Raw genomic sequence first — 13,721 nt, 5'->3', positions numbered from 1 at the left:
TGTGAGTGCAATGGGCTTTAATATCAGCAATATTTTTTTTTCGTTCGTTCGTTCGCATGTTCTCTATGTACAATTGTGCATGGTGCATGTTTATGGTTAGCAGGCATGTTGTTTCAGCTGTACAGATACAATGTGCATTTCGGGTTTTGTCAGAAGTGAAACGGGCTTGAACCAAGCCGAATCGAGTCGCATAAAGAGAGAGAGAGAGAGAGAGAGAGAGAGAGAAATAGAGAGAATGATGTGTGCATTTGTGCAAATGTTAGGCCAGAAAAGCAGATAAAAAATAATAATATAACAACCAAATTGAGCGGCCCATAGATAGTACTCTCCAATTAATACTCTACCCTACGCAGACCGGAAGATTTTATGGCCTGTTTTCTCTCTATGTTTCGTATAAAGCTCACACTCTCTCTCCGTGTGTGTATGTTTGTATGTTCGATGGTGATCAGTGTCTTTTTCGAAAAATAATGATAACAGCCAATATAAACGAACTCCGACACATTTGCACAGGCCATTCAGACTGTTTGCAATTGTGTAATGCCGTTGAATTATTGTTGGCAAAATGGCAGATGCAGATAGAGAGAGAGAGAGAGAGAGAGCGAGAGAGAGAGAGAGAACGATGAAGAGTGAGGGAGATGGAGACTGGCCCAAGTTTTGTGCATTTATGATCAAGTTTTCCCACATAAACACAACCAATCACTGGCCAAACTTACACACAGAGCACACACATAGACATCGCATATTCTAATTCACAAACAACTAACTCATTTACTCATTTATTCGCTTCCTTTTTCCCCTGCTCTCTCTCTCTCTCGCCCATTCACCCATTCTCGTTGGCTCTTTATCGATAAATGTGAACACCCGAATTTACTGTGGAGCACAGCGAATAATCGATTCTGTCACATATACGCTAAAACTGTTTTTTGTTTCGATTTCATCGAAACCATTTCGCTGAATAATGCACATTGTGCACACGGGATGTGTACAAACAAAAACTTTGTCGTTGACATTTTGGAATCGATGGCTCGATGCATTGTGTGTCACAATGGTAGCTGTGCCATTTTCTTGCGAACCGATCGCTCAGTTCCGCGTATAATTAAGTGTAATTTTCGGAAAATCAAATTCGTCAATCACAAACTGTTCAACACTCATTCACACGCTTGCTCCGTCTCTCCCTCTCTCGTTCGTTTGCTCGCTCGCACTCAATCGAGTGCATGAGTCATGAATTTATGCCTTCACTGGCTTATAATGTACTGAAATGTACGTTGGCCCCGTTTACTTTGTGCATTTTCAAGCAGCTCAAGCGTTTGTGGAAAACTTTGAAATATGCTTTCGCAAATGTAAAACCATCACATCGCAACCACCATGTCACAAATGATGAGAGAACAAAATCGATAAATCAATTTTTTGCCTGCCGCATGTGTATGCTCTTTCACTCGCTCTCTCTCTCTCTCTCTCTCTCTCTCTCTCTCTCTCTCTCTCTGCCGGAGAAATTGATTGTTTTCAGTTGAAAAGGAACCCCCAGAAATGCATGCAAATGAAAACATCATCAAATTGCAATTTCCTAACGATGAATTCGAATGAATGCAATTCATTTGCAAATACAAGGCAATGTCGTTACTTTAATTTGATGCACACGCGCCCAGATTTGAAATTCAATTACTGAGTCGCTGCTCGTTTTTGTTGTTTTTGTTGTTGCTGCTGCTGCTTAGGTGCTTTTTTCCCGCTCTCGCTCTATGTATTGGCTCGATTCGGTGCATTTGCGTCATTTTCTTGTGCTCAATTCAATTTTTGCCAATCAATACTCTGTAACACTCTATATTGGAGTGAATGCGCGACGATTGAATTTGTCTCTTTTTCGCCCGTCAATAAAATTAATAACTTTAGCACGAATTTCGCAGGATCCATGCTGAACACTGCTCTTCGCTTTCGCACACTCTTCGATGGGGCGATGGTTTGATTGCATTCGCGCTGCTGCTTCTGCTGCTGTCTGTTATTGTTTATATAGTTATCGTCGATATATGTACTGTATGCTGAAGCATTTTCACATTGAATTTCGAGCAACGCCACCAATTCCGGCAGATTTATGTTAGCAAGAGAGGGTGTATGTGTGCCCGAACTTTCATTCGGGTATGTGTATCAACTTAATTTCAAAACTAGTTCGATAACAAAAAGTGCACGAGCGTACGAAAAATAAAAGGCGAAAAAAGGCGAGCATGAGGAGAGAGAGAACAGAACCAACAACCGACAAGAGCCGGAGCAAGTAAATTAAAAGTTTCAGGTTTTAATGCGGATCATTTTCGTGCTTAATACTTGAACTAAGACAGATAACACACGGTTTAAATTCGTTCATCGCACACTCACTCTCTCCCGTTCGCTTACACACACACACACACACTTTTTGCGCTGCCATCGCGAACGGATGGATGTTTTCAGAAGGGAATGCTCATTTTGTTGCTGTACGCCAGTGTTCTTAATAACATTTGGATTTATTAAATGTGAACTTTTCGCGATATTTTCCCATGTTAAAAGTTGATCGTTCGTTCGTTTGGTGTGCCTGCCCGAAAGCAATCGAACGGAGCATGAGAGAGGGAAAGCAGAGCAGGGCACAGTACAGCGGAGGGCACCAACTGAGATTCTCGGTTCCTTGTGAATTGATTAAGTTAAGCACGATATGCGTATGCATATGCAAACGAAAAGTTGTGAAATCGTTCCAGCCAAATACGGCTGCTACTGATGCCGTTGCCGTCGATGCCGTCATCGCTGCTTCGGCTGCTCGAAACAATTACTGATTTTATTAATTTTCTAGCATAAATTTTTGCATAATAGATGCTTTAATGAAGATGATGGCGGTGTAAAACAGCACACATACACAACGAACACACTCTGGGAAGTGTCACTTGTGTGTACATCATCGTTTGGTATGCAAGTTGCACCACTTGTAAAATGTTTATAATGAGGCAAACAAACTACGGCGAAAACCGCTCAAACGACGACGATAAAGATGGCGACGACCATGAGCGATTTGTATGTTTGTGTGTGAGCGAGCAAAAGAAGACGATTGTTTTCTTTTTCAGTGTGTGTGTGTGTGTGTGTGTCGAGTGTGTCGTCGAACGTGATTCTTTAATGCGTCATCTTTTCAATCAAGCTACTAAATTATGCATAATTCAAAGGAAGAAGACATTGGCCACCCAGAACACAAATGCGTGCGATGTGTCAGTTAGTCGAAAAGTTTTTGCTCCCTTTTCCAAACACACACAAGCAATGAAATAGCTGTGCACAATTTATGCATATTTGCACGCATTGTATCGATTGCACGAACACGCGCGAGCACTTTGATGAAATGACTGAAATGCTAAGTGAAAACAGAGAAGAAGGAATAAAAACAGACCAGACCAGACCATCTACATATATATGATATGGAAAGCAACAGCCAGTATTCAATATCAACATGAATTTATGATATTAAATACCATTAGATGGAGTTTTTCGATGCATAAATTAGATAAAATGTCATAACTGCAAACTAATATGTGAAATTTCCAACGCAAAACCAATCGCTTTCTGCATGTTCATAGTGTTTTTGTTGGCGGCTCGCGTTCGCTCAGTCACTCACTCACTCACTCATGCACTCACTCACTCACTCACTCACTCAGTCAGTCAGTCAGTCTATCTAGCTCGCGCTAGCTCGTCATTCCTTTCGATCGTGTTCAGCATTGTGCACTGCAAATTATGCATATTCTGGTTTCACTTTGCGCCATTGTTATTGCATTGTGCACATTACTTTATGGTTTCGATGAACAATTTTTTCTGTATGTGTGTTGTTTTGTTTTCTTCATCGTCGCCGTCATCGTCATCGTTGTTGTTTTTAATTTTCAATTTTGTTGTTGTTGTTGTGTTTATTCACATAGAATGGTATTTATTTGTGTTTCTCACATGACAACCGTGAGTGAGAGTGCCGAGTGGCGGCTCGAGAGCAAAAAAAAAGCGGCAGAAAATTGGGAAAATCGAGACATTGATGGAGCTTGACAACAATGACAACCAGAAACCAAACACATCGAAATACTTTGGGATAAAAAAAATACCAACAGCAACAAGGAACTCGAGACTCTGTCACCAATATCAAATCGCAGTATTTAATTGCTGTGTGCACATCGATTGTGTGTTGCCGAAATGAACCGTAGTTCGAGAGAGCGAGCTAAGGTGGCAAATTATGAAAGTGCAGGTACTCGATGTCGTTGCTGTTGCTGCTTTTTTTCACTTACTGTGTGTCTTTGCTAATGACATAAACATAAACATGCATAAATCGACAACAACAATAACAGCGATAAATGGCGGCGAATGCATTTTGCATATATTTTTCACATAAATCGGAATAAAGAGAGCTGCATGACACCCGCTCGATGGTTCAGTTCTTGCATTTGTGTGATAGCTCTGTATTTTTTTTTTCGGTTTGTTCGCCGCCAATATATTCAAACTGCTTTCGCTAGTCGTTTATTTTTGCTCTCTCCGACACCATCTACTTAATTTATTGAAAGAAAAAAAAATTCACCAACGATATGAAGTGTAATTGGTATAGAGTAGCTGTGGTATAAATAGCGCGCAAGCACACTTATTACACGCTGATATATATTTATATTGGGTTTTGAGTTTCGTGAATGAACACCAAACACGATTGAATTGAAGACAACAACAGTAGTGGCAGCAGCGGCAGAAGTTCTCTCTCTCTCTCTCTCTCCGGCAAACAACAAAAACACGAAAATATGACGGTAATGCATGCAAAAATGAAGGGAAAACAAGACAGAGCAAGCGAGGAAGAAAAAAAAAACAAAAAAATATTCACGTAAACCAACTTACCTGTTTCACACGGACTTTAACTTTTGCTTTGCTCGGTTGACTGTGACGATTTGATGGACTGCTGCCGCGATCATTAGCGATTACAATCAATTCGTGCAATGACTTTTCGATATATTTTAATGGTCGTGTCAACGATATAACACCACTGGTCGGATGTACGCTGAACCAATCAGTCTCTTCTAAAAAACTATAGTAAATTTCGCCATTAATACCTAAATCGGCATCCTCTGCCATCACCTTAACGATATTTTGATGCAGTGCCATGTCTTCGGGCACGGTTATCGCATATTCATTTGGATAGAACAATGGGCTTAAATCGTTCGTATCCAGCACGATTACATTAACGATGCATTCATCCTCTTGCACGATTTTCGTTTTGTAATCGCGTCGCGTGCCCGTCGCTCGCACTTTTAAATGGTATGAATCGATTTTTTCGCGATTTAAAACGACATTTCCGGTACGGGTGCGTATCGCTAAGAATGTAAAATCGCCAACCGTACGCTCTTCAGCCTTGAATAGCTTATCCTTATCGCCGGCAATAATGCGATACTTAATATCGATATCGGGCGTATCCGATGAAATTCCCATACGTGCTTCATTTGTTGGTTGCACGGCATATGTTTTGCCCACGCTATTCTCTCGAATCGATACATTGTAGACACGATGTTGGAATTTAAATGGAGGCAACTGTGGTGTTTGATACGTCTGTTGGTGCTGCTGCTGCTGTTGCTGTTGCTGTTGCTGATGCTGATGGTGATGCAATCCGACCAGTGCTGGCGTTGATGAAATCGGTAAATCATCACCAATCGATAAATCTGCTTGGATAAAATCATTGAGACAATGAAAGAGAATGAAAACGACCATCACACAATGCAATACAAATCATATGGATTTTCCGCTTGAAATTTGCCGCACTCCTAATCGGGTATTGTCGATTGATGTAATTGCGCAACTCTCAAGAAGACGAAAATCGCCCAATTGAACACAAAGTGCTTACCTTGATCGGGTGATGTGATGTGCGTATCAAACGATGTTGTCGTGTCAGCGGCACGAAGCCCAATCAGCGCTAATATTAACAGGAATTTGATGAATGAGCGGCATGTTGACCGTGCTATGCATACATTGAGAATCATTTTATTGTCATGCGGCTAGCTCATTTTGTGGTCTTCGGCTGGAAAAGAAGAGAGAAGCGAGAGTTAAAAAAAAAACATACATTTTAACATTATAATTTGAAAGCAATATGTTATATACGTATACAAATTAAAACCAAAAAAAAATTAATCATTGGGTAAAAGAGCGTTTGTTTTCCCGAATCGGTTAACCCAAAGTGCACTCAACATTTTATTGAGTTTGCTTCGGGTGCATAATTTCGTTGCATTGATTATTATTATTATTATTATTCGTTTTTTTTCGTTTCGTTTTGCATGGAGTTTGGAGCGCTGTTTCATTTTTGCGCTCAACAACTGGGCATCAGCGCACAGTAGCGATGGCGGTCGCTTCAATCATGTGTCGCGTTCATTTGTGCAAATGACCATTTTAACTGTATGACATGTTCACACTTTGTCATTAAATTCATCAATCACATGAATAGAAACTGATGCACCATCGTAATCAAATTATTTTCGCAAAAATTAATGAACGCTTTGTATTCAGGCCGTATGTGCATCGTATACTCGCTGGGTTGTTATTAATTTTTTTTTGTGTGTCGTTGGATTTTTGGCCAGGTGGCAATTTGGTTGTAGTGTTCATTTTGTGCATATTATTGTTCATTTTTTTTTCATGCGTTCGTTCAATGCTTCTTCTCATATTTCGGGCCGACCAAAATGCATTCGCTATTTGCTACTGCCCCGGGAGGCTGAATAGCAATTACACAACCAAATATTTGACGTCGCAAAACCAAACGGCCATTTGGATTAAAAACTAGTTATACATTTTGGCTAAAACACACAATTAAAACCACAACAAAACAGATGTCGCAATTAAAATTCATGAACTCATTTTGATCGTTAAATTCTATTGCGCGTTTTCATTTTGAAAACCAATGCTGTGGCGGTGACAGGCGAACAAAAAAAAACACCAACATACACATAGCGATTGAATGACGTAACTGATTTTTCAGTTATCGTATGCGGAGATCAAAGGGTATGCGATACATATCAATTCACGATCATTCAAATTGATTGCTACAGCATTATGCTATTTTTCTGAACAAATACTATTCACTGCGTTGTCTATGGGAGCACAGTGGGAATTTGCATCTAATTCATTTTGCTTTGAGTGACGTTCTTTTTTTCCCTCTTTTAAATCTCCACATTTTTTAGCAGGGAATCTAATTCAACAGTAAAGATTGTATTTTGACAACTACAGAAAAAAAAAACACTGTTTCAGCTCATGAAACAAAATCTAATAAACAGTGAGAATTTCATGCTGAAGCAGATTTCCAATAAAATGACTATAAACATTTGGTTTTCAGAAGCCAACGGATGAAAAAAACAAAATGTGCCGAAAGCAAAGAGCAATCGCAATAAATTGGTTGCATCAAGTCAAAATAGAACGAGCACACATACACATTTCGTGGAAAAATTTGCACATAAAGCAATTAAGAACCGAAGTGAAGAAAAAGGAGAAATGCTTACAACACCCACCATGGGGAAAAAAAATCGCGCTAATGAAAACAAAATACGAAATTCGGGCCAAAAAATGAAACCCAAACATTGAACGGTGACTGAAGCAATAACAACAACAACAAACAAAAAACACTACGACAACGTGGATAACCCACAATTGATACGATGCAATAAACGAAATGCATTTCAATGAATCCAAATTAGGATGGCTTTAGTCGTTTAAATGAATTTAAAAGAGAGGCAAAAAAACAACAACGAAGAACAAAGGCCCACAAAATGGCAAAATTGAATTGAATTTCCGTGCCAAAAGCGTTGTTTTTGAAGGCAATTTTCTTTCTGCTACACAAATTATAGCTGCGTACAAAATACACACACACACACACATTTCGTTCGAGCAAGCAATTTGAATGTGAGCCATTAAGTGATTGCACATTCGTGCAAAGTGTTTTAATCGTTTTTGCCCAGCCAAAATGAGTATGCATGTGACATTTTCCGTGGGGGCAACTCAAAACGACACAACAACAGCCAACGAATATGAACGAACGAAGAAAAAAATGCAGCAACAACGAGATGAAATTAAGGTAATTCATGGTTCCTCATTCTTTTTGCATGTTGTTCTGCATCTCCGCGACGCATATCATAATGTCACTCATTTACAGTTCGATCGTATTGAGGAATTGTTACCGCTGCTACTCCTGCTATTGTTGTTGTTGTTATTGTTGTTGTTGTTGTTGTTGTTGCTGTTTGTATCCCCGAAGAAGAAGAAAAAACACACACACCGTAATTTATCTCGTGCGCTTTCCATATTTGTCGAAAATCAGCTCTTTTAAATAATAAATAAGCATTCACTTTTTAATAGCCGGTGATTAAACTTTTATTATGCCATAAACAATGGGGGCAACAATAGCAGCAGCAGCAGCAATAGCAAATCGTTGGTTCCAGAAGTGCCGAAAAATGACGACTTTAAATCCTCTACTCGATATACCGATGAATTTATTGAATGGCAAAAGCAGGGCAGAGCGCACACAGAAAAACCGAATTTTAGTGTTGTACACCGTTCACGATGTGTGCTACTGCACTGAACGAACAGACTGACTGAAGTGCGCTTCAACTCCAAACGCAACAATAAATTATGAATAACGTGTTCATACGCGACGAGCTCACGGTACTTTTTTTGGTGTTTTTTTTTCTCTCTCTCTCGTTTTATAAAGATACCGAAGTACTACTTATGCAAAATTGTCTTTTATTGACGCCTTTTTTCTCGTTCTTGCGCTCAGCGCGCATTTCGTTACAAAACTGATACTGTATGCGTGATGGGTGTTTGGGGTCGATTGAATTGATTGCTCGTTCAAGAGAGTTCAGTATCGTAAAGCACTCAATTAATTTTTTTCTTCTCCTGTTTGACCGTTTGTGCAGTGCATTTCATTCAAGTCAACCAAATTGCATAACGCTTGCATGCTCATTATGGCTATGAACTTTAATGAAATCATACTTCTGTTGAAACTATAACAAAGCGTGATTTGTGCCCATCACGAATATCCAATACGTGTACACATTTGGCAAGTGTTAGTTCGATAGAAGTAAATGTCATGAGAGTGAGCTGGAGGGCCGCTGGTACGGGATATGGAAAGCGGGCCGTGTGTAATTTGATGGCGCAAAAAAAAAAACACAGATTCCCGAGCGAACAATATGCAACAATTCAATTAATTTGTTGAACATGATGATTAATCGTGGTACAAAAAGCGAAGAATTGATAGAGAATTGAGAGCAAAGAACTCGCCAATTCAGTCAAACGACCACATAAATTTGCAATGCACTCAATTTAAACGCTCAAGAGAAGGAAAGAAAAAACACCACGAGACGGCATGGAATCACAGCACATCGAAGAATGCAGCACATTGTACGAATTAAAATGGTTCAATCAAAATGAGCAAGAAAAGCAAATAAAACAGAAAATCACATTCGATATCGAAAATCGGTCGGAGTCTGTCAATTCATCGCTCCAAGAATAAATCATTCACTTTGCAGCGGAAAAAAACGCGCAACCACGACAAAGGCACAAATATTATTCATAAAAGGCATAGCGAGTGCATAAGAAATCGACGAGAGATATACTACTTTTGCGTATATAAATATTTTCTATAGTATTTTGTGTTGTTAATCGAACCGTTAATCTCGAAACTAATGGCCAATCGCAGAAAAAACGGCGAAAGAAAGAGAGAGAGAGAGAGAGAGAGAGAGGGGGGAGGAAAGAAGAGAGAGAGAGACTCACAATGCATTCGATTGCCTACGTAATAAAATCAATTTTAAAATTCCTCTCCCGAACCAAACGGATTAAAACATTTTTCATTCATAAATAATATTTCGAGGAATTATTATAAATTTTATGCGTTGAAATTCCCTTGCTTCTCATTTTTGTGTGGCTGTGTGATCGTTGTATTCGCTTGCATTTTCTTCCCATTTTTTTCTGTGTTCAACGCTGGCCCGGCATTGTGTGTGCATTTTAAGTGCCTGTGCAAGTGAACCGTTCAAAGTGAACACAGCCAGTCTCAGTACACAATGAACAGAGGGAAAAGGAAATAAAAAACGAACAAGGAGAAAAAAAGAGAACTACTGAATGCCCAATGAATGCGGATGATGCAAGGCATCCACACAAAACTACACAGAGAAAGAGAAAGAGCGAAAGAGCGACAGCGAGAGAGATAGAGGGAGAGAAAAATTTGAAATGCAAAGAAATAGTTAAATTGGAACGCAGAAAGGCATACCGAAAATATTATTTATGTTAACCATAAATCTATCATTGCTAAAATTAAAGTGGAATTCAAGCAGAGTGTACACAATGTACACAAAAGACAGCCAACTCTCTCTCTCTCTCTCTCTCTCTCTCTCTCTCTCTCTTTGCCTCATACACATTCAATGATTAGTTCTTTTACAAAACACAACTTGAGATATTTTTGCATGCAGCAGCAGCGTCGCATCGGGACAAACAGTGCGACCAAAGAAATCAAATGCCATCAATTAGATTTAGATTGAGATAGAGCAATAAGGGCTTTGGAGACTTTGAGATTCGATCGTTCCGATGAGACGTGATCAGTTTTCGTTGTGTGAGTGCAACAAACAAATACGCTTTGCATTTTACCATGAAAGGAAGATGCTTGCCGAAGCAACGCGGAAAAACAAGAAAAAAAGGAGAAAAAAAAACAGGGGAGAAAAAAACAGGTTGACCCAATAAATGGAAATCCAACCCAAAATGCAAATCTATATCGGCCACTTAAAGTGCGCGCTGTAAAAGTGCAAAGACGCATTTTTATTTCAAACGGAATGAAAATGGTGACGGGAGGAGCAGCAAAAAAAAATGAAATTGAAATCAATTTAATTGAACAAGTGTTGCTTACACATACATTTTACAATAGCAATTTCGTTCAATTTTGCGCCGAACGAGCGCACACGATGGAATATGTGATTTTATGGGCTGGAAATAAAATGAATTACATTCATTCATATAAATTGGAATCGAGTCAAATAGATCATTAATTTAAATTATAGCGTCATCATTACCAGAGAGTGGCCGTTAAAAAATCTGGCGCAAAATGACGATGACGCGATTCGGTTTGTTTCGGTTTTATTTAATTTTTTTTCTGTTTTCCTTTCTCGCTCTGTGTGTTGCGTTGGCGATCACAAACGAAGCAATGAAAAATGAAAATTTTCATTAAAAACAATTACGGTACGAAATGGTAGGAGCGTGAGTGTCGGGCACTGGGCAATTCACTTTCATTTTGGGATCAAACGGCAAGGGCATCGGTCAAAAATGTTGTAGCCCTTTTTTATTGCACGTTTTAACGTTTTTATTGTTATTGTTTTGGAGTTTTGCATCAGCAATGGCAACAACAACAACAGCCGCAGCAGCAGCAGCAGCAGCAGTGAGCCGTGTGCGCACGTGAAATAGATGTAAAATGGTTGATATGTCATTAAAATTCTAAATGGCTATCAGGAAGTTATGTGTATTTCGACCATTTTTTTTAGCTTTTTAATAATATGAACTGGCTGTGTATATCATTATTGAAACAACATCATCAAATGACGATGTTCCGGCGTTTATGTACACAACCAACAGAAAAAAAAGAAGAAGAATGAATGAAATGGCAAATGGATATGCTTTTTAGAATGGCATTTTCTCCTGACATTTGTGGTGCATAGATGTATCAAAATACGGAAACATACTGTTAGCCGTGCTATTCTAAAATTTGAATATGTTGATTAAAACATTAAATTTCTAATGAAATTATCAATATCTCAGGCACATTTCGGTTTTTCTATTAACCACACAGTCTAATTTCGATTTACTGGCCACTTTTTCTCAATCTCGTCCGCAAATTTCACATTTCCATGTTTATATCGCCGTGTGCATTGCATCGACGGTGTAAGCGAACGAAAAAAAATGAGATGAAACTATAACGCCCGGACCATTGTCAGAAAATGACAAAAACACATTTAATCATTTGGATCTGTGTTTCAATCAAATTATGTGCTGTTCCGGGCTGTGTGCGCGCGACACGAAAGATAGAAGTGGAATAAGCGAAACGTGGCCATAAAAAACAAAAGCCAAATATGCAAATTGCACGGCAGAAACGTAAATCCCGAATAGAGGCGAGAGTGAGAACAGAGCGACCAGAGAAACGGAAATCTAAATATTTGCCTGTGAATACCACAAAACTATAGAATTCGCATGTAGATAGTGTATTGTTTGGGTTTGGATTTTGTTGAATTTATAGATCCCCATATATATAGATATGCATGTGTGTTTTGAGTGTAACTGCTTCTGCTACTTGTTTGTGAGTTTTTCCGTTCGATATTTGGATCTCTATATCAATTGGTGAATGCGAGCGAGTGTGTGTTAAGCTTAAATACACACACTCAGAGAGAGAGAGAGAGAGAGAGAGAGAGAGAGAGAGAGAGAGAGAGATCCATTGGAAGCGAACGTCTTAATCTGAATACAAAATTGCATGAATATTCAGTAAAAGGCGAAAACACACCTATAAATCCTCAGCTGAGGACAGACATGCAGACGAATCGAATCATCTCCTGTGTGCTCTTCTCTCCATTGTGTTTGTGTGTGGATGTGTGTCGAAAATAAATACACATGCTGCTTTGTTGCTTGCATGCATGTCGTTTTATTTCTGGGATTTTGAGTGAATGCGTGCGTGCTAAGACTGAACATTGGTGAGAGGCAGGATGAGGCATGAAATGTTTTAAATTAATTCACATACACACATTCGACCTTAAGATATTTAATTAAATGGGATTTATGGCACCCGTTCTCCATCTCATTTCTATCTATCTCGACTGATTAGTCAGTTCGCGTGCTTGTTTTTGCATTTGCACCCCCTCTCACCGCCCGCCGCCTCTCCCAGTTATGGTATAAACACACCACAGTGGCTTCTGTGCGATATGTATGTATGTGTGTGTGTGTGTGCGATTTGTGCTCTATAGCCAAAGATTATGGAGAAATAAGTGGGCTAGCTAACATATACGGCTCTTTGTTTCACTCATTCATCTACTGTTCGCATGAATCTTTCTTTCTGTCACCATTTGACCGAACGATGTCACGTCGCACCACATCAAAAACCCAAACCATATTTTGCCTTTTGCAAATCCCGAACTCAAGATGCGTTTGTGCTTATGTCTCTTGAGCTTGGGCTTTGGTTTTGAGCGCGCGCGCGCGCGTGTGTGTGTGTGTGTGTGTGTGTGTGTGTGTGTGTGTACTGTGTATGTTTGTGTGAATATTTGCGGTGTGAACACATGTCTCGTAGGTGTTTCCTGAATACTTCTGACTAGTGGGTACACTTTCTAATGCACTCTAATGGCTTTGACTTTGTCATTTGTGATGGCAAGAGCGGGCGAGATAGACGCAACGAGTAAATATAAGTTCGTTTTTGTGGGTGGATGGGTGTGTTCTTGGGAAATCTTTGCGGTATGCGTGTTATTTGTTCGTGGTTAGTTTTATTTGAATTCCAGTCATATATCATGCACTTCACAATCACTTTCAATTTCATCGCCGCTTTAGCTCGACACACTGATCTCAATCGCTTGGCGAGCAGGTTTCGCAACCCCATCGAATAAGGTGCATTTGTTTAACAATTTCCGCATTTTTCCCAGCTGTTCTCTATCTCTCACTTCCACGCTCACACTCTTCCGTCACATTTATCTTTCTATCTTTCATGCAAAATTAATTGCGAA

At 39.4% G+C, this 13,721-nt stretch overlaps 1 protein-coding gene across 3 annotated transcripts in view; it reads right to left on the bottom strand.

Moving 5' to 3' along the window:
• Positions 1-13,721, bottom strand: part of LOC129573528 (fat-like cadherin-related tumor suppressor homolog) — a 153,516-nt gene that overhangs the window by 86,988 nt on the left and 52,807 nt on the right. For all 3 annotated transcript variants that reach the window (XM_055454129.1, XM_055454128.1, XM_055454130.1), the window contains exons 3-4: positions 5,855-6,028; positions 4,858-5,672 (exon numbers count right to left, since the gene is read on the bottom strand). In XM_055454129.1, the coding sequence (XP_055310104.1) occupies positions 4,858-5,672; positions 5,855-5,990 (951 nt within the window). In that variant the 5' untranslated portion in view covers positions 5,991-6,028. The remainder of the gene's footprint in view (positions 1-4,857; positions 5,673-5,854; positions 6,029-13,721) is intronic.

This window comes from Sitodiplosis mosellana, unplaced genomic scaffold (genome assembly GCF_009176505.1).
Source record: "Sitodiplosis mosellana isolate CC-2019 unplaced genomic scaffold, AAFC_SMos_1.0 Smas_scaffold_6099, whole genome shotgun sequence".
NCBI lineage: Eukaryota > Metazoa > Arthropoda > Insecta > Diptera > Cecidomyiidae > Sitodiplosis > Sitodiplosis mosellana.
The sequence above is the reverse complement of the archived record's forward strand: the minus strand, read 5'-3'. Positions and strand labels throughout refer to the sequence as shown.